The sequence below is a fragment of the Mandrillus leucophaeus genome, unplaced genomic scaffold (assembly GCF_000951045.1).
Source record: "Mandrillus leucophaeus isolate KB7577 unplaced genomic scaffold, Mleu.le_1.0 Scaffold513, whole genome shotgun sequence".
Classification (NCBI taxonomy): domain Eukaryota; kingdom Metazoa; phylum Chordata; class Mammalia; order Primates; family Cercopithecidae; genus Mandrillus; species Mandrillus leucophaeus.
The window spans coordinates 247,846-270,178 of record NW_012105509.1 but is presented as its reverse complement, the minus strand read 5'-3'; the positions used below and the strand labels follow the sequence as shown (position 1 = coordinate 270,178).

The window sequence follows — 22,333 nt, the reverse complement described above, 5'->3', positions numbered from 1 at the left end:
AAAAAGTTAAATAAATAAATAAAGGCCGGGCACGGTGGCTAACACCTTAATCCCAGAACTTTGAGAGGCCAAGGTGGGCAGATCACCTGAGGTCAGAAGTTCGAGACCAGCCTGGCCAACATGGTGAAACCCTGTTTCTAATTAGCCGGGCATGATGGTGGGTGCCTGTAATCCCAGCTACTCGGGAGGCAGAGGCAAGAGAATCAGTCGAACCCAGGAGGCGGAGGTTGCAGTGAGCTGAGATCGTGCCGTTGCACTCCAGCCTGGATGAGTGAGACTCCATCTCTCTCAAAAAAAAAAAAAAAAAAATGCTTTTATGGCTTTATGTTATACTGCCCAAAATGGTGGCCCCAAGTGGTTAATTAAATGTAAATTATTTAAAATTAGATATAATTAAAACTTGAGTTCTTTAGTAACACCAGCCACATATAAAGTGCTCAGCACCCCCATGGCTACCATTTTGGACGGTGCACTTAGGTTTTTTTCAGATTGTGAGACTGGCGTGCCACCTGTTGCACTAACAAGGCACCTTTTAGAGTATTTCTGTCTTCCCAGAGAGTTGTTGAAAACACTGATTCTAAAGGTCGGAGGAGGAGGAGGAGGAAACTTCATTTATTGAGCTTAGTATCTGTGATTTTCAAACAGCCCTATGAGATTGCCCAAAGCCACATATCTAGTAGGTGGCAACACTAAGAATTAAATCCAGGTTTTCATAGCTTCAATCCTTCCCATTGTATCATAACATAGTCTCTTCAGTTTCACATGTTTACAGAATCATAAGTTTTGAAGACTCAAACAGCTAGTATAATTTTTAACACTTTGATTTAATATTACTGCTGTGGAACTTTACCAAAACAGTGCTTTTATTTTTTTGGAATGGCAAAAAATTATACACTTGACCTTTTTGATAGTTTATCTCGCGTTGTTGAAACTTATAACACTGCTGCTCCCTTATCCCAGGTAGAGTATTCTTTGACATATACCAAAGCTATATTTTTTCCAACTTACCTTTTAAGTTCCACTGAAAGAAAAAAGTCACATAAGAAGAACCCCATGAGATGCCTAATATTTAGGAGGTTGGGGAAAAAAACACATGTACCTTGAAGTGTTTTTCCTCCATTTTAAACTTTATCTTCAATATGTTCACTTTTATTTAATAGTTTAGTTTGCAGAATTGGAAACTATGTTTGCAGAGTTGCATCACAAAAACCGGACCCAATCTTACCTATTTCTTCATGGATGTCCTAAAGTTGACACTACCCACCTCTCATCCCAGCTTCTTGCTTTGAAGTCAACTGGCTTTGTTGTTTGGGCTAATGCCCATATGCTTCTATTACCTACCAGTAAGATAAAAGGATTAGCCAGGTTTTCTGATGGTTTTTTTATATTCTGCTCAAATTTCTACTAGTTATACTTAGTTGGCTCTGAATTCAACATCATCCCATTGTTTTTAATCTTTGAGGGCATTGTATTTGTGTTAAATACTAAAGCATATTATAAAAGGATAGGTTGAAACTGGAAGCTATTATTCAGGGTGGAAGAAAGGAGTAGATTTAATAACATCTGGAATTAGCCATTCAAATTCTTTTAATTATTTTTTCAACACTCTGACATAGACCACTCCTTTCCCTGTGCACTCATGACAGACCTGACTGTATAACTCCTGTATTCTTTTGGAGCCTATATCCAGCCTCAGGATCTTTAATAATAGGATTTCAGCTCCATTTTTAAATACTGAGAAAGACTTCCCTGGATTTCATTACAGTAAAACCTTAAGATACGAGAAATGGAGTTAACTGAGTCTTCAAAACAGATGTTTTCCTATCCTCATGGAGTTAATAGTCTATTAAGGAAGACAGGCAGTAAACAAGGATTTCAGTATGTAATTATAATCTGTAATTAAACATGCTGTAAAAGAAATTAATAGAATGGGAATAGAGGATAACAAAGGACTTTATTTAGATTAAGTGGCTAAGCAAGGTTACCTTTTTTGTGTTAAATTGTCAAGAAAAAGGACTTGACATTTCAGCAAAAACCTAACAGAGCCAGCCATACAAAGACTGGGTATGAGAATGTTCTGAAGTGAGATTATTACTATGTCTACTATCCTCAGCAAAGCCATCTAGCAGTAGATCTAGAACTGATCATATTAGAAATATCTTTAATACTGTTGATTTTCAGATTTGGCTGCAGCCTTTTTCTGATTAGTATTAACACAATATTTCATTTTCCATCCCTTTTAGTCAATCTGTGTTGTTTTATTTTTCTCACATTAATGACATATAGCTGGATTTTTTCATTAAATCTAATATTAGCACTGTGTCCTTTAATAGCTTAATTAGTGTATATGTTTTGTGATTACTGGTATATTTAGGTTTATTTCTATCATCTTATTTTGTGATTTCTCTTCACGTTACTTTTCTTTGCCTCTCTTCCCACTATTTTTCCTTCTCAGACTGATTTATTTCTTCCATTTTCTCCCCTCTACTGATGTCGATGTATTCTATTTCTATCCTTTTGGTGATTTCCTTAAGTTTTTGCTATAGCTGACTATCCTATGTTTTTGAATAATATAAGAATTTTAGCCAAACATCATTTTAGTGTGAATTAGAAAAAGCTGCCTCTTTAAGATACTTTACTGACATTTGACAGATTATTTCTTAATAAATAAGCAAAACTGCCATGACTACAAATATGGATAGTATCCCCTGCATTGTACATAGTCTTATGTTGAGGCCCTGGTTAGAAGGCTTTAACTCTGATTCCTCCCCTATCCTGTTTTCCACAGTATCACTATTAGACTTTAGTTTCACTGTATTTTTTCAAAGTCCACCCCAAAATTGATGAAATTATCTTTTAAAAATAGTTCTTGTTTAAATTTACCAGCATGGTTATCATTTTTTAATTTACTGTTGTTTCTTGCATCTCATTTCTTGGTTTGGAGTTCACTTTTTATTTTAGTGAGGTATGTCCTATAGTTTTTCACTGGCAGGAAAAATTTTTTTGTTTGTCCTCACTCAGGAATAATAGTTTCGGTTTAGAATATAAAATTGGAGAGTGTGCCAGGCACAGTGGCTCACACCTATAATCCTACCATTTTGGGGAGACCAAGGTGGGAAGACTGCTTGAGCCCAGCAGTTCAAGACTAGCCTGGGCAATATGGCGAGACCCTGTCTCTTACAAAAATATAAAAAATTGGCCAGGCATAGTGGCGTGCACCTGTGGTCCCAGCTACTCAAGAGTCTGAGGTAGTAAGATTGCTTGAGCCCAGAAGATCAGTGAGCCTTCATCACACCACTGCACTCAACCTGGGTGACACAGCGAGACCCTGTCTCAAAAAAAGGTGTACATTGACCTTATTTTACCTCAGCTCTTCAGTAGCGTTATGCTACTGTCTTCCACTTGGTGGGGAGTCGGCTTGTAGTTTGTCTTTACTCTTATTAATCTGTTTCTTCCCTTTGGTTGTAGTTGAGATCTTTTTGTCTTTGGGGTTTTCCTCTTTTACTAGGATTTGTCCAGGTGTGGTTTTGATTTTATTTACCATGTACCAAAGTCTACTCAAGTCTGGACATAATTGTCCTTTTTTTTTTTTTCCCCAGAAAATTTGCTGTTACTTACTGCCTCCTCCATTATCTCTGTTCCTTCCTCTGGAACTGTTAGTAGATATACATTAGGTTTTCATCTATTCTTAATGTCTCTTAATCTTTCCTTATGTACTGTTTCTTAATAATTTTAAGTGAATTTACTTTAGTTCTTTAATCTGCTTCTATTTATTCTTGGAATGCCAGTTCTCCTGTTATATGTGCTCACTCCTCTATGATGGTTTGTTTCTTCATGTAGTTTATATTTTTTATTGTGAACTTATTATCTTCAGTAGTTACTTTTTTTAATTTTGGAGTATTTCCTGTAAAATTCTATGAGCCCTAAGTTGTGAAAGTGGCCCTGTAAAGTGGTTTGGGTGTGTTGTGAAATAGGGCCTCACGTAAGTTAAAACAATGATTTTTTAAATTAAGTAATACATGCTCAAAATAGAAAATTCAAAAGGATATACAGTGAAAAATAAGTCTGTTTCCCACAACTACTCCCAGCCACCAGGTTCCCTTCCAAAGAGGCAAAGGACCAGTATACGTATTGTTCTAGAGCTATTTTCGGTGCAAGTACAAGCATGTGGATATCTTCCTTTCCCCCCACTCTAATTATAGTATACTATGCATACGCTTCACAATATTTTAATATCACAAAAGCCTTTCACATCAGTATAGAGAACCATCTTATTCTTTTAAATACATGCATAACGTTCTTAACATTCTGTTATATGAATGTCATAATTTAACAGTCCACCGTTAACATTTGTTTTCAATCTCCTGTTGCATGATGCAATAAATATGTACATGTCATTTTACACATGTATGTAAAATTATGATTATCAAGTAAATTCCTGGAAATAAAATTACTGAGGCTTGGGATATGGACATTTTTAATTTGGATTCTTGTTTCCGAACTGCCCTTCAGAGAGGTTAGACTAATTTACACTTGATGAAAATGCCTGTTTCTAACTTCTTGCCAAAAATGTGATATTAAGCTTCTTGGTCTATGTCAATCTGGGTTAAAATGGTATCTCAATATTTGTTTACATTTACACTTCTCATTTACTTAGTGAGGTTGGACTTCTTTTTAAAAAGTTGAGTCATTTATGATTCCTTTTCTACAAATTGCTTATTCATATATTCTTTGCCACAGTTTTTCTTTTTTTTTTTTGAGACAGAGGCTCGCTCTGTCACCCAGGCTGGGGGGCAATGGGATGATCTCGGCTCACTGCAACCTCTGCCTCCTGGGTTCGAGTGATTCTGCTGCCTCAGCCTCCCGAGTAGCTGGGATTACAAGCATGTGCCACCACACCCAGCTAATTTTGTATTTTTAGTAGAGATGGGGTTTCTCCATGTTGGTTAGGCTGGTCTCGAACTTCTGACCTCAGGTGATCTGCCCACCTCAGCCTCCCAAAGTGCTGAGATTACAGGCATGAGCCATTGCGCCCAGCCTTGGCACAGTTTTTCAATCATCATATAGATCTTACAAATTTTAGGTGTTCTTTGTAAAGTAAATCAGCCTTTGCTGCAAATATTTTTTCTAGTTTAGTTGTCTTTTTACTTATTTATGGTGTTTTTTTTGAACCACACAAATTTTTGGTTTTATATATTCAAATTTATCTTTTATGGCTGCTAAGTTATGTAGTATATTTAAAGACTTTATGCACTTAAAAATTGTTTTTAAAAATGTGTAGTTTTTTTAGTACCTCTATGTTTTCAGTTTTTTAGTTCCATTTGAAATTGATTTTGCTTTAAGATGTGAAATTAGAGTCCAAATTTGGTGGGATGGTGTGTGTTTGTTTGTTTGTTTGTTTGTTTGTTTGTTTGTTTTTGAGAAGGAGTCTTGCTCTGCCGCCCAGGCTAGAGTGCAGTGGCGCCATCTCGGCTCACTGCAACCTCCATCTCCCGGGTTCAAGCGATTCTCCTGCCTCAGCCTCTCGAGTAACCGATATTACAGGTGCCCACCACTGCGCCCGACTCATTTTTGTATTTTTAGTATAAGAGATGGGGTTTCACCATCTTGGCCAGGTTGGTCTCAAGCTCCTGACCTCGGGATCCACCCACCTTGGCCTCCCAGGGGGTTGTGTTTTTTAACAGAAGGTTATCTAGTTGTCCCAACATGTTTCCCCAAAAGGGGAGTAATCCCTTTTTCCCAATAGTTGAAGTCATCTTGAGTGTTCATTCCTGTAGATATCTGCGTTCATACTATTTTTTCACCTTGGAATTTTCATTCTACATGGGTTGGATAAACTCAGGCCCCACTCCCATAAGTGGCACGGGCCTGGAGTTTTAATTTTTCCGTCTTTACCCCAGCCTACCCATGGACCCTGGAGTTAAGGCCATATGCTCAGTTCACAGTGTTGCTGGGAGCTTTTGACAGTAGCTCAAATTTCAGAAGCAAAATTGCATTTTCAGTCTCTTACAGAGTCATACTATTCAAGAGATTATTTAGTTTGGCCTCAACTTTAGGCAGGTAAAATAATTTTCCTAATTTATATTTGAGGGATCTAAGGACTACAGAAATTGAGACTTGCTCATTGTTACTTGTTGAGTGGATCCTCTAGAACCCAAGTATCTGTCTTCTTGAGAGGTTTTATTTCAGTTTTACCATACTGCATTCTCTCTAAAAGTCTTGGGACTTACTGGACCTAAGCATAAAAAAAATTTATTAGTTCAGTTAATCACTTTTACGTATTGCCTCATTTGTTGATAGGCTCATTATAATCTTATTTGGAATAAGTTACGCAATACTAAGTGTTATTAGTTACTGAATTTATAATCACAAAAGACTTGTCAAAACAGGCCTGAAAACTGCACTGTTGATAAACTTTAATTAATTAAAGTTCATCTCTGAGAGATGTGGTTTTTAAACTGTGAGAATAACTAAAATATCCCCTTAGAAACACTAAGGTAGCTATATAATCATCCTAATAATCACAGAATTATCTGTTACTACATATTTTATTTACTTCCTCCTGGAATTTTCTGTTTATTAAAGTAATATTTAAAACATTTTACAATGAACATATGTTGTTGCTGTTTCAAGAATATGTCACCTCATTCTAACTGATTATATTAAAGTAAGCAGTTTTAGGATACAGTAACTAATAGGTTTATTGAACTTTAAAATACCTTGACCACAAGTTGGATTGACTCTAAAAACTAAATGAAATCTGAATTCTGACTAGTATACTATCATGTTGGTTTTTGTTTTTTTTGGTTTTTTTTTGTTTTTTTGAGACAGAGTCTCGCTCTGTCTCCCAGGCTGGAATGCAGTGGCGAGATCTCAGGTCACTGCAAGCTCTGCCTCCCAGGTTCGTTCCATTCTCCTGCCTCAGCCTCCCGAGTAGCTGGGACTACAAGGCGCCTGCCACCGTGCCTGGCTAATTTTTTGTATTTTTTAGTAGAGGCAGGGTTTCACCACATTAGCCAGGATGGTCACAATCTCCTGACCTCGTGATCCGCCTGCCTCATGTTGGTATATTTAACAGTAGCTTTGAAATAAAATTTATCTTTAAAATGTTGTCCTTGAATATTTGTTATGTAGGTACATTTCAGTGTATCTGCTTTGACTGAATAATGCTTTTCATTTTTTGTAGCAAGAATTTGCTTAAAATTGGGAGGCTATTTTTGGATCAGCATTATATTTTAATATTTGATAAAGCAACAGAATTTAATTCTTCTAGTTATTACTGAACTGTTAGTGTCTAAATTAGGCTGGGCACAGGGAGGTTGAGGTGGGCAGATCACCTGAGGTCAGGAGCTCAAGACCAGCCTAGTCACCATACATGGTGAAACCCCCTCTCTACCAACAATATTAAAATTAGCCGGGCATGGTGCCACACCCATTAATCCCAGCTACTTGGGAGGCTGAGTGAGGCAGGAGAATCACTTGAACCTAGGAGGCAGAGGTTACAGTAAGCTGAGATCACACCACTGCACTCCAGCCTGGGTGACAGAGTGTGACTGTCTCAAAAAAAAAACTAATATAAATAAATAAATTATACCATGCAACAGACTTAAACCATTTCAAATTTGCTTTATTTGGGTAGCTCCCTATTGTTTTAGTGTTATGAATAGCCAAGTATACTTACCAAAATATTAGAATTGGTAAATATTTTAAGTTTGTTATGTAAGGGGGTAATGGAATGGGAAGGTATTGCTGACTTTTCAGATAAGCTCCTGATTGTATTATGAATGCAGGGAAATATCCTTTTATTAGACCTCAAATCCTCCTTCCTCAGAGTAACCTATCCAGTTCCAACTTTAGTTCTTAATGTTATATTCTTTAATGACCTTACAGAAGGCTGGGCATGGTGCCTTAGGCCTGTAACTCTAACACTTAGGGAGGCAAAGACAGGAGGATTGCTTGAGGCCAGGAGTTCAAGATCAGCTGGGCAACAGAGTGAGACCTTGTCTCTACAAAAAATAAGAGAAATTAGGCAGGCCTGGTGGGCCATTCCTCTAGTCCCAGCTATTTGGGAGATTAGGGCAGGAGGATCACTTGAGCCCAGGTAAGTAGAGCATACAGTGAAATATGATTGAGCCATGATCGAGCCATTGTACTCCATCCTGGGTGACAGAGTAAGACCCTGTCTCAAAAAACAAAACAAAAAAATTTGTTAATGGTCTTACAGGAAAGAGCATAGAAAACTATTACCAAAAAGACCTTTGCAGAAGTTAAATGCTTCCTGAGGGAAATTCTAAACATATGGAGAAGACAGCTTAATATAGTTTAGGCAGTAGGGGAATATGTTAATCACTGAATTATTCTTTTCTGTTCAAGAGTCAACAGAACATCATTTGTCTAGAATTTGGCTTGGATTATTAACTGTTGACTCAAGTTCACTCTTACCAAGTCAATCATTCCCCCCACCGTACCCCAGAAAGAGCATATTTTATGAAATTTTTTTTATTCATTCAGTGTTGAAGCTTTCTTAGGGAAGTTGGTAGAGAAATGTATTAGAGAATGCACTGGTATATATTAATATACTCAAAGATGGAGGACTTTCTGATTACTGTTTTTATAATGATTTTATCTTCTTTGTATCATTTAAATGTGTTCTATGGCTTATACTCTGAAGTGCCTGAAGTATATTAATGTTTGCAGGCCATGGAGATAAATACTATAATAGAATGCTAAGAAGAGCTATTGACTAGAGCTTTTTTGTTACTTCTCTTCCATTTTGATTTAATAAATATTTGAAAATCTTCATTCTCTTGAAATTTTGTAAATAGTAAGATGCTTGAAATTTTGTAAATAGTAAGATGTTTTCCTGGTTGTTACTCCGTCTTTGGACTTGTGAGTCTTCTATGTGTTTTCTTGAGATACACTGTTTGGAGGATTTAGGAAAGTGGAAGTAGTACTCCCAGTTCTGTCAGTAATTTTAGGCAAATCACACTGAATGCCTCTGCTCCGGTTTTTTATCTGCCAAGTGAGGAAGGCAAAGTCTGTCCCTTCCACTTTGGGAAATCTGAGAGAGGAAAGTGAGGTTGCTGGAAAATTCTTTCAAAAATTGAAACTATCATTTTCCATTTGTAGATTGTTATGGCCTTTATTAGTTTTATTTTTCCTTTTGTGTGTTTCACTTTTTGCTTTTCAAGTTTATAAGCATTGGTCTAGTCAGCATTAAGGGTAAACATAATGTTTATATTTTTTTTGTCATTGTTTCTCAGGAAATTTTATTTTTAAACACACTAGTTCTCTGTCTCTGTCTCTCTCCTTGTCCTCCAGAAAACACCCATTGCCACAAAGCGTGTATTTTGCACACACATGTGCGTGCACACATACAGACATAATTGGGTAATACCCTTTTTTTTTTTTTTTTTTTTGGAGAGTCTTGCTCTGTCGGCCAGGCCGCAGTGCAGTGGCGTGATCTCAACTCACTGCAACCTCCATCTCCTGGATTCAAGCAATTCTGCCTCAGACTCCCAAGTAGCTGGGATTACAGGCGTACGCCACCACAGCTGGCTAATTTTTGTAGTTTTAGTAGAGCCGAGGTTTCACCATGTTGGCCAGGCTGGTCTCAAACTGCTGACCTCAGGTAATCTACCCACCTCCACCTCCCACAGTGTTGGCGTGAGCCACCACACCCAGCCTGGTTAATACCCTTTTGAATGTCAGTTGAGATGATAGAAAAAGTTTGAAGGTTACGAATATTGGCCAGTGGTAAATTGTATTCCATATTCTTATATAGAAGACACATTTGAAAGTATAAAATGGTAGCCTATGTTAATAGACAGATAAAATAAATTACAGGTACACATCCATTCAGTGGGATAATATATAACCATTCAATGATTAAATAATTGTTGATAGTCGTGTGATACCAAGTAGCAATATGGAAAATGCAATAAGAATAAGAAAAGCAGAATAAAAATGTACTTCACTGGAACTGTTAGCTTTACTTTCATGTTACTGTATCAATACCTATTAATGTTACTCTTAAAATTATTGCTAATGCTACTTCTAGTTCCATGCAGTAAACTTCAGGGAATGAATTTCACATCTGGTTAACTTTATAGTACAGTGCTGTTTGCAACTCAAGTTAATACTCATAAATGCTTAGATACCTATTTAAGTGAAACCTCAATTTCTACTCTCAGAAAGTATAGAGACTTTTTGACACATAACTTTCAATTTTCTAAATGCTTTTACATATGAATATAATCATTTCGCTCATTTAAAAATCAAGGAAGTTCTAGTTTTTTTCTGCTTGTTTGCTTATCAGAACATACTTTGTTCTTTTATTTATAAGCCCTCTTTTTCACCACTCTGTTGTTGTTCATAGTAGTGTCTTTGCCTACCATAAGTGAAATCTGTTTGAAGGGTCAGAATCTTGAGTTTGTTTTTATTTGGAACTACAGCTAAGTCATTTGGAAGAAAATTATTTCATTCCTACTTTATGCCAGGCACAGTGCTAGGCATTGAGGATACAGAGATGAACGAATTGCTATTCTCAAGGACAGACCGTGGGAATGGTTTTTGTCAGCACATCAGTCATGCCATTTCTCCTCAGAGAGAACGGTACCTAATTCCTTGGGTAAAATGCTAATTATTGCTTAATGTGTCAGTCCAGAAGAATTATTCCTTATAGCTACTTCCTCTGTTTCTCAAAAGTCATGACAAGTAAGAGCTATTATTTTCCCTAATGACTTTTCTTAGTTTATATAGATCATTGTGTATATATTATGGTAGTCAGGTGATTTATTTTGAATATGGGTCTTTTTTTATTAAACCACTCAGCAAAGATTTATTAAATGTGTGTTGAGCACTGAACTAGTCACTGGGACCACAAAGATGATACAGTCTGTTTTCTCATAGAATTACAAACTTCATAAGGATAGCAAAGAGAAAATTGTTACAGATTCACAATTCAGCTGAGTCTGTACATAATACATGATGTTCTGTTGATTATTTTTATTTTTTTTTTGGATGCCACTATTAATTAACAGCAACCAGTAAACATTATTTCCTCTCAAGCAAACTGGCTTCTAAACCTAACCACTTAAGTTTCTTCTTCTCCCTCATTACCTCACAGTCTTCATTTTGAATTTAAGTTTGGGGGTATCTGAAGTAATTGAAATTGAGGGTTTTAAGATCTAAGTGAAAAGCTTTACTTTGGTCAAAAGGCAGATTTCCAACAAATTTCTTCTCTTATTCCATCTAGTATCTGTGCATGTTTTGAAATTAAGGATATATACAAATGTGAATTATGAGGGATTTTTTGTTTGTTGTTGTTTTGTTTTGTTTTTGTTTTTTACTTTTTCCTTTGAGACATTCTAAAATATTGTTAGGTGATCTAAATAATTTCTTTTCTTTTTTCCAGCGGGTCCATATGGAATATTTGCTGGTAGGGATGCCTCCAGAGGACTGGCCACATTTTGCCTAGATAAAGATGCACTTAGAGATGAATATGATGATCTCTCAGATTTGAATGCAGTACAAATGGAGAGTGTTCGAGAATGGGAAATGCAGTTTAAAGGTATTTTTATTTTGTTGGATTCTTTGGAAAATTAAATATTTGTTCAAAGAAAATATATACTATTTCACATGCTTTAAGAGCCTAAGGATGTCATCTGTTTTTGTTGCCATCATTATTTGATAATATTTTTAAAGATACCTAAAGCTGAGTGGAGTGGCACACGCCTGTGGTCCCAGCTGCTGATGGGAATCCCTTGAGCTCAAGAGTATAAGTACTAACCTGGGCAACATAGTGAGACTTGTCCAAAAAAGGAAATTGCAAAAAATAGCTAAATAAAAATATGGTTGTTACATGTGATACTTATTTTGAAAATCCATATTTAAAAAATGACTTGTTACAGACTGCAAGCCTCATAAAAATTGTGATACTTGTAGTCCTTTAAAGCTTGTTCATTAAGGTTTAGTTTTTTAAAAATACAGGCTTATATTTAAAACTGAATTGATTACTGATTTCAATACTATAATTTATTCTAAAATGATTTTACAGGTCTTAACACTTGAAATGTAGGTAAAAAATATCGTTCCCCTTTATTATGCCCTCGTAACATCAGTTTTTACCACTTGTGTGACGCTGTCCCAGCTGTTTATCTGACTCCTGGGTCCCTTGGAACAACTGTTCTGGTTTGGCTGGGTACTGAGATGGGTCCTGGACTTAACTCATTTTTACAAAAGATGTCCAAGTGATTCTGATGCAGTATCCAACTGAGAATCACTGGTACAGACCACTCTCTTGCAAAGAATTCCCAAGCCTTGTAAGTTCCCTAATCCTGTTTTCTTTTGTTCAAGCTTTACATGTGTATAAAGACCAGCCATGGTGAAGCAATTTTAGAATATTTACATAATATTCTAGTATCATATTTTATATGATTCTAAAACAGACAAATGCCTTTTCTCTGTGTAATGGAATAATGAAATTTGATCACCACTGATTTTCTTTTGATGTATCTTTCAGAAAAATATGATTATGTAGGCAGACTCCTAAAACCAGGAGAAGAACCATCAGAATATACAGATGAAGAAGATACCAAGGATCACAATAAACAGGATTGAACTTTGTAAACAACCAAAGTCAGGGGCCTTCAGAGCTGCAATTCTTACTCCCTTTCACAGAATGTCCAGCGTCTGGGTTTGATTCACCTGCTGCGAAAAACATTCAACAAATTGTGTACAAGATAAATGAATATCACTATGAAGATTTGATTACTAGACATTATTTATGCTGCCAAACTCATTTGTTGCAGTTGTTTGTAATGTCTAGTGGGGCTTCATCATCCTGAAAAGAAGGAGACAGGGATTTCTTTAAAGAGCAAGAAAGTCACAATATTACTTCTTTTCTTTGCTTCCTTATTTCCTTCTTTCCTTTCTTCTTTTTCTTTCTTTTTAAAATGTATTGAAGACAACCAGATATGTATTTGCTACTCAAGTGTACAGATCTCCTCAAGAAACGTCAAGGGACTCCTCTGTCACATACTATGTTTTTATTTTACCATTGGTGAGGGAGGCGACCTGATCAGGGGAGGTGGGGGTACACATCAATTTGAGTAGTTTAGGCTACCGGAACATTAAAATGTGAATTCCCAAACTTTTGTTTTTGGCTTTGTCAGGAAAAAGAAAAATATCTTTATAAATCTTTGGAAATTAGAAGAAGAAATTTCAGGTGGGTTTAAGTCAGAGCTAGTTCCCCAACAGAAAGATCATTTGAAACCAGTTTTTATCCCTTCTCTTTCCTTCCCTTTCCCTAAATCCAATCAATATTAATTGTGCCTTATTTCACTTAACATAGACTTGAATTATTTTTAGGGAAAGCCCCTATAATGAATTCAGAAGTCACTACAAGCAGCATTAAGACTGAAGTTGGAATATTCTGTTGAACGTAAAACCTTGATATCATTCTGTGTATATAGAATGTAAAAGGAATATTCAGTGTTAACTGCCATATATGTAATATACACAAACTCAATTAGCATTGTGATGGCCAAATGCATTCCCCTGTGCTTTTCTGTTTTAAAAAAAATTGAAAAATCAACTCTTATCCCCAACAGCTGCCTAATTTTAGGAGTCTGACCCTCCACATCTCACTGGTGTGGGTGCATGGGGCTGTGGAGTGGATATCTGTATGGGTGTGTCTGAATGTGTGTGTGAGCGCCTTGGAAGGGACTCTTTCTGCAGATACTGTAAATACAAGTACCATTTTAATAAAGCATGTACAATAAACCAAAATAAGCTTGAGTTGGACTTTATATACAGAACTGTAAGCCAGTGCAATATGATAACAGTTGTAAGATTGTGCATTTGATTCAAGGAAAAATCTTGGAAATGAAAAGCAGGCACTGGGTAACCAAGTTGTACACATTGTACCACATTCAGCATAACTTTAGGAATAAATTCCACTTTGTAGAACATTCTCCAGAAATCTGAGATTATTCAGGTAAGAATTAGTATATTAAATGTACATCTTTTTACTTTATATTTGATGCCAACTGATTATACTAGATGTATTGAACACAAAGCATTGAAAGAATATTGCACTGATACTAAATTATTCTTTTAATAGGCTGAAAAAGCCCTTACTAAAAGCCCCACATATTTCAATTATTTTATTTCATTATGACTACTTAGGTTCTGGGCTGGGGACAAGTTCACTTAAAACAATTTTATTTAACAAGTCGCCAGTTAAAAGACTTCTGCTTTGTAGCTATATGCAGAAGCCATCAAACAAAGGGGAACTTTTAACTGCAACACTAAGCTGAAGTATGTAAAATGCTACATTCTATTCAGTCTTGGAGTGCTTTGTAGAAAGTCATCTTCAGCCAAATCTGCTGAAGACAGGTGTGGAGTGCTGGGAAATGCTTTGTGTTTTTATGTAAAATATTTCCTAAACAAAAAATGTTAAAAGTACATGTCCTCTGTAGTTAACTGATATCTATATATATGAATCATTCGAGCCTAAAGTCTGGTAATAAACTGTACTTATGAATAGAGAAACCCTAAATATTCATGCAGTAAAAGTTATGTGGTCTGTTAAGAAAAATGAGTAATTTATGTTTTGGACTTGAAATAAACAGTGTTCTGTAGATAATTCCTCAACTTCAGTTGAATGTTTCTCATTCTCAGGTAGTTTTTCAGGTAGTGTTTGAATGAGGGGACCAGACAGTGCTGGTATTGTTCCTGTCCCTGCCCCCCATCCTTCCCCCCACACACTCTCCTGCTTAGCCCTATTTTCCAAATTTGCCTGATAATTAGAATTGCTTAAGGTACAGATTCTTAGCCTTCAATCCAGACCTACCACCTGCTAAGCCAGAATCTAAAGAGAATGGGCCTCAGAATTTATTTGTAAGGAATGCCTCAGGTAATTGTTATGAACAGAAACACTTAGGAAACACTAATTTTTCAAGTTAATATTGACCATCTTTGTCAGGCACTTGAAATGGCCTTACTCAGGTAATTTTCATCTGATTCCCTTCATTTGGTTTTGTGTCATTCAGGAGACTTCACAAAATTCTAATGTATGATTTTAGAAAACAGCAAATTTTGATAGTCTTTAGATTTTTATCTTTGGGTAGCATTTCCAAGTTGGCATATCTCCAACATTAAATCTATACTCTGTGTACTAGCCAGTTTCTCTGCATTAGGAAATGAACCCGTAACAGTTACAGATCAGGTTTTTAAAACCTTTACCATGGTGCTAAGGCTGCTTGTGTTTCCTAACGGTAATTCTACCTGCCTTTCTGCAGGTAGATCTGTTTCTGGAGGTAGATCTGCAGAATCCAACATTACACATACTTTTACCCACATTCTCGAAGCTAATTTGCTGAATTACCACTGGGAGATATTTTGTTCTGTAGAAAACTCGATATTGGATCGGGCTGTCCTTATCCAAGTATTTTACATAACCTCTATTGATAACTGGGAAGTGCGGCAAGTTGCTGGTAAGATGTGCCATTAACATGTTAACAGTGTGTAACTACAGAGCTTTTATGGATCAGAATAAGCGGGTAATACTGTAGCAAAGAATTTGTAAAACTTGCAAGTTGCTTTGAGCATATTGAAAATAAGAGTCATGGAATATTGTAACAATGATATTGAATGAATTGTTCAAATTCTTCTAATTAAAGTAGCAAATACTTAAAAGATAACTTTTGAGTATCTATGTTCCATTAAGGTCAGCTATCAATTTGTTAGATGATATTCATCACAGATTATTGTCTATTTGGCTATGGCAAGAAAGTTCCAATAAAGACCTCCCAGTTTTCCTGTTTTTAGGCAAAAAGCATCATTCCTAGGCACTATCAGAAAAGCATGTACAGAAAAATTGTCATACTCATGAGTCACTTTGAGTACCAGCTTTGCATTTGTTCTACCACCACTAGTGATTGAGAGAACATTTGGGCTACCTGCAATTACTCCATTCAAGAGAGCACTTGACATGCTGTGAACACTGGCTTATTCCCACAATTTTTCTTTTACTGTATCCACATAAGAAAACCACATCATGATGTTTAGTGTAAGAAGACTGATCAATATTTGCATATGCCTTTAAATACTCTGAAAGCATGATTTTAGTGACTGCATAGTGTTGTTCCCAAATAATAAAGTTTCTAATGAAACTGCAGGAAGCTCTGTAGCAGGACGAGAACCCCTCAGACACCAGGTTGTGGAAGGAAAGGACTTTATTCAGCTGGGAGCATCGGCAGACTCACGTCTCCAAACACTGAGCTCCCCGAGTGAGCAATTCCTGTCACTTTTAAGGGCTTACAACTCTAAGGGGGTCCACGTGAGAGGGTCGTGATCAACTGAGCAAGCAGTGGGTACGTGACTGGGAGCTGCATGCACTGGTAATCAGAACAGAACAGAACAGGACAGGGATTTTCACAGTGGTTTTCCATGCAATGTCTGGAATCTATAGATAACATAACTGGTTAGATCAGGGGTCAATCTTTAACTACCAGGCCTGGAATGCAGTGCTGGGCTGTCTTACTAATTTCACTTCTGTCTTTTCTTTAACTCCTACTTTTCCTTTGAGGCAGAAATTGGTCATAAGACAATATGAGGGGTGGTCTCCTTCCTTATTCCTCCACATTAAGAACCTCACCTCATTAGTGGGAGTTCTCACTTTCATCCTCACTACCCATTTCTTCTTGCAAGACAGATCGATAGTGATTCATATAGTATACTTGTGCTGAAGCATTTTGGTGAATTAAGGTAACGATGAAGCTTTTTATTTGAAGAAGTACAGGTAGCAAGTAAGGGAGCAGTAAGCAGGTTCCTATTACTATTATAATTCCTATTATAAGAGTTTTAAATCCTCCTAGCACTGGGAACAATTTTCCAAACATGACCCCAGGATCAAATCCATGCCACACTTGCATGGGCACATCTGCCAGTTTTGTCATATTTCTAACTATGTCTTCAACTACTTGCCCTTGATCATCTAAGTGTAGACAGCAATTAGTAAGGTTAAATTTCCCACAGACCCCTCCTTCAGCTGCTAGCAAGTAGTTGAGAGCCGAGCTATTTTGATAGATAGCATTTCTCATCTGAGGTTCTTGCTTGGCCAGAATAGTCAAGGCTCTGCTGGTTTCATTAGTGATTATTTCTCAGACAGCTTATAACTGCATGATTTGGTAGAGCATGCAAATGGGGATCTGGTATCTCCACAAGCCATCTTGTGCCCAAGTAGCAGGCCCATAGTACTGTATGATTCTTTCAGGGGGCCACTCATCATATTTCCAGTCACCTATAGATATGCTTCTCTTGTCTCGGAAAGCATAGACTGGGAAAACTAGAAGTTTGCCTGTTTTTATGGGCAGTAGGAAAAAGGATGGGTTATAGCACACATCAGGCTGGTCACTTCCTGGGCTACGTACCTTGTATAGTATAGCATTATACAAACAAGTTCCTTTTAGAGTCCCGGTACACTTATAATAATCATAAAATAATAGGACTGTAGCAACCTTTTGTCCTACCTTAGTGACTTGATGTATATACTGGGAATAGTCCTCAGTCTGAGGACTCCAAGGTTCCAGATTCAAGATACCTATCCAGTCTTACTGGGTATCTCTACCTGACTGTTCCTGGAACTCCAAGATAACTTGCTTCTGCTATTATAGTCTGTTAGTGAGCTTCTATACTCTCCTGACAGGTCTTCCTGCATCTCATTGTTCTCATTAAATGTATGATTCCTGTTAATCTAAAACTCTAATTTGGCCTTGTTGCTTCCCTCCTTAAAGGCCTTCAGTAATGACCGATCTTCTAAAGAATCAAGACAATGCTCAGGGCCTTCTATACCCACCTCTTCACCAGTTGCCACTTCGCAGTGTGCTACATAAAACCACTTCCGCGGGGCGCAGTGGCTCAAGCCTGTAATCCCAGCACTTTGGGAGGCTCAGACGGGCGGATCACGAGGTCAGGAGATCCAGACCATCCTGGCTAACACGGTGAAACCCCGTTTCTACTAAAAAAATACAAAAAACTAGCCGGGCGAGGTGGCGGGCGTCTGTAGTCCCAGGTACTCAGGAGGCTGAGGCAGGAGAATGGCGTAAACCCAGGAGGCAGAGCTTGCAGTGAGCTGAGATCCGGCCACTGCACTCCAGCCTGGGCGACAGCGCGAGACTCCGTCTCAAAAAAAAAAAAAACAAACAAAAACCACTTCCAATTTGGTTCTGGGGTAGCTCCCAGAATATACCCTTAGCTACTTACTCCATTCTTCAGTCTGGATTATACTCTTCCCCACACTCAAGCAGAGGACGCCCAGTTGTTTTTCTTTTAACAAAACACTATTCAATGCCTTTGAAATCCTACCTGGGGAGCCCTTTGCTCCCTTCCACTGTGTCCCTGGCCTCCAGCCCCACCTCCCCCACCACACAATTCCTTGCTAATTTGCTCAGTCTTACAGACTCAGTCTCAGACTCAATGTCCCCAGACTGAATTAGGGAGCCCTCATTCTGTACTTTCATAATATCACAGGGCTACTTTTGTGTCATTGAATTTACTATGTTGTAATTATCTGTCTCCTCTGATAAGCTAGGGACTGGATTTCTACTCATTTTAGGCGCAGTGTTTTTCCCAAACTTAATATACTGCTGGCTACACAGTGTTTGATCAAAATATTTTTGTTAAATGAATTGATAAAATGAGAGGGTAGACCAGTAACAGTAGTTTTTATACCAACCTCCAAGGAAACATCAATGTCTGAGAAGAGAGCCTAGGGGCTGCATTAGAGCAATACCTCTTTTCCTGTTTGTTTTTTATTGGGTTTACAATTAAGAATTGTAAGGGTTTTTATGCTACCAAAAAAAAAAAAAAAAGTTAGAAAGCCACGGGACTCAATGACCTCTGATACCTTTTCAGTTATGATTTTTGTTTTTGTTTTGTTTCGAAACGGAGTCTTGCTCTTTTTGCCCAGACCAGAGTGCAATGGCTTGATCTTGGCTCATCGCAACCTCTGCCTCCCAGGTTCAAGAGATTCTTCTGCCTCAGCCTCCCGAGTAGCTGGGATTACAGGCGTGCACCACCATGCCTGGCAAATTTTGTATTTTCAGTAGAGGTGGAGTTTCTCCATGTCGGTCAGGCTGGTGTCAAACTCCCAACCTCAGGTGATCTGCCCACCTCGGTCTCCCAAAGTGTTGGGATTAGAGGCGTGAGCCACTGCACCTGGCACCTTTTTGGCTTATGAGTACAATTCAAGAGCAGACCCATGCAGTCATAAATATCTAGCATAGCTCAATGACTGCAAAATACAGATTTGTCTTCCTGACAACTTGATGAAGGTGGAAACCACAGCGCAACCCTGACCTGAGTGCCTATGTAGTCAAAGTTGTTCTGCAGCAGCTGCAGCTTAGGCATCATTGCAGGAGGGGAGAGGACGCCCAATTGTTTTTCTTTTAACAAAACACTATTCAATGCCTTTGAAATCCTACCTGGGGAGCCCTTTGCTGCCTTCCACTGTGTCCCTGGCCTCCAGCCCTACCTCCCCCAACACAGAGGCACTCCTTGTTGTTCCTATTCTATTCCAGTTGCAATTTAGAAAAAGACCAGTTAAAATGAGAAGAAGATTTAAATTCGATCTTCCCAAAGACAAACTGCGATGTAGTGAGAGTACAATGAAAATGGCCCAACCTGACAGGCTTTCCTGGGAAGCAATGCCTTTTTAGTAGGGAAAGACCTTTCGCCTTTAAAATAGTGCTAACAATGAGAAAGGAAAACAAAAGCAAGATAAGGTAGACAAGGTAGGAATAAGTAATCATTGTTATGTAAAAAAAATATAAGAGCAAGCATTTTAATTATTTCTGTGTTTCAGAATCCATAGTGAAAAGCAGGCCCTGGAGGGGATCTGCTGCTTTGAGCAAGTTCTTAACTTGGCTGAGCCTAATTTTCCACATGCATGGAAAAGGACTAGTTCTAAGTATTTTTAGGTAATATATAATTGTCTTATTTAAAATAATCTGAATAACCCTTTGTTAATTATACTGATAGTCCTAAATCTGAAAAATAATCACTAGCTTTCCCACAGTTAATCTATCAGCAACATAGTAGTGATGTGTTTACATTTAGTCCCACAGCATCGATGCAATATTAAAGTTTAGCAACAATGCCAGGAGTCACCGTTTCCACATTTATTAATATTCTTACATGCCCAACTCACAACTCATTAGGACTATGGACTCGTGGGGTGGGGGTTATCCTGAAATCATTTGCATGACTTGATTCATTTGTAAATGAAATATCAGAGATGGAAGTGAGAGATTACATTGAATTGTGAAAACACCTCATTACTGACCATCTTCACTGTAGAACAGTAGAGTACATTGTGCATGTTAGCTATTTTTAAATTGGAAGCAAAATTGAAAATGCCAGATGATGGCAATGAGTTCACCAGTGTGTTTCCTGTTTAGCTTCACTAATTTGTTTGCATTGTTTTATTATAGTTGGCCTTCTTTCAACCATCACGAAATAATTCAGAATGACTTCACAAGCCACCTTGTGTTAGGCAAAACTAGTGATTAGAATGGCTAAATACATTGCAAATATACTGTTGAAAGATTTTCCTCAAATGACTGGTCAACTGAGTCTTAAAGCAAACTAAAACTTCAGTCATCCTAAATTTTTAAAATCAGTGCTCTTTGGAAATAGACAGGGAAAAAATCAATCACTAGACTCATATTCTTGAGCAGACAGAATTTAGTTCAAATTGGAATCTGCTCATGCTGGTTATTTTTATATCAACTTGACTAGTCTAGGGTGCCCAGGGGTTTTGTCAAACACTAGTCTAGATGTCGCTGTAAAGATATTTATAGATGTGGTTACAATTTATAATCATTTGACTTTAAGTAAAACAAATCACCCTCCATAATGTGGATGGGCCTGATCCAATCAGTTGAAGAACTTAAGAGCAAACAGGTTTCCTGAAAAAAAAAAGAAAAGAAAAAAAGCTCTTCTTCCTCAGTATTTCAACACAGAAGCCCTGCCTGAGTTTTCAGCCTGTTGGCCTGCCCTGCAGATTTTGGACTGAAGACTGCAACATCAGCTCTTACCTGAATTTCTGGCCAACCAGCTCTACAGATTTCAGACTTGACAATCACGTGAGCCAATTCCTTAAAACAAATATAGACAGAGACATATTTAGATATCTATCATCTCCTCTTAGTTCTGTTTTTCTGAATACCCTAATATACTATTTCATTAGTAGTACACTATAAGATTTTTTAAAGTTTTACTTCATTTTTGTAATTAAATAACAAAACCCTCTTCATTCAATACTTAATACTTGATCTGATATGGCCACCTGGGCTTCAATTTCTGAACTATGAAAGACATTTCAGCCCTAAAATGTAAAACATTTACCAATATACCTCCCAATATTCCAGATAAAATCTGAAATATCTTCTCATCTAATTATCTAAAATAAGATTTCATCAGATGTCATGAGACTGACCAAGAGGAAAGATGAAATGATTAATACTTCTGATCTCAATGACACCAAAGTCCCTGTGACATATAGGTTGAGGAGCATAATATAATAATTTTATTTAGAACCACTTATATTGACCCCAAGATTGATTTTTTAAAAATATTTTAAAAAGTAATTGTACATATATTTAACAACAGAAGTAACATGAATTCCTTCTCTTTGGGGATGCAGGGACCAAAAAACCTCAAACATTGCAGCTAATGGAATGTTTGAATTAACCCTGCCTCATCTCCAATTCCTAATTGCTCTCCAAAGATGACCATGATTTTCGGTTTAGTCTGTATCTTTCTGACCTTGTTTTTCTTTTTTTAAAAACCATTTTGATCTTTTAACATGAATTTGAATTGCATTTTATGCATTTAATAAATGTTTCCTTACATCCCACACCAACTATTTCATTATTACTGTTCATTCCTTCAAATCCTTTCCCCATATACAGAAGCAAATGCCACAATTAATTATGTGTGTGTGTATGTGTGTGTGTGTAATAGAAATGACATATATATGTGTGTACGTTACCTGTGGCAAATCTGTACAAGTCTGCAGCATCCTCAATTCTTGTCTCCTCAGAAGAAAGAATTCAACTGAGGGACATAAGGCAGAGAAAGAGAACAAGGTCAAGTTTTAGAGCAGGAGTGAAAGTTGATTAGAAAGCTCTAGAGCAGGAACAACAGGAAGGAAAGTACACCTGGAAGAGGGCCAAGCGGGCAACTTGACATTTTTGTGTTTGACATTTTGACTTGGGGTTTTATATGTTGGCATATGTTTAGGGTCTTCTATCCCTTCTTGCCT

At 37.3% G+C, this 22,333-nt stretch overlaps 1 protein-coding gene across 2 annotated transcripts in view; it reads left to right on the top strand.

Moving 5' to 3' along the window:
• Positions 1 to 14,650, top strand: part of PGRMC2 (progesterone receptor membrane component 2) — a 19,591-nt gene extending 4,941 nt beyond the window's left edge. Inside the window, exons 3-4 of one of the 2 annotated variants that reach the window (XR_001007843.1) lie at positions 11,417 to 11,572; positions 12,524 to 12,578. Coding sequence is in view for 1 of the 2 variants with exons in the window: in XM_011996435.1 (XP_011851825.1) it covers positions 11,417 to 11,572; positions 12,524 to 12,621 (254 nt within the window). In the remaining variant the exon portion in view is untranslated. Of the gene's footprint in view, positions 1 to 11,416; positions 11,573 to 12,523 lie in introns of both variants that reach the window. The other variant, XM_011996435.1, reaches the window with a different exon arrangement.
• Positions 14,651 to 22,333: the final 7,683 nt, after the last annotated feature.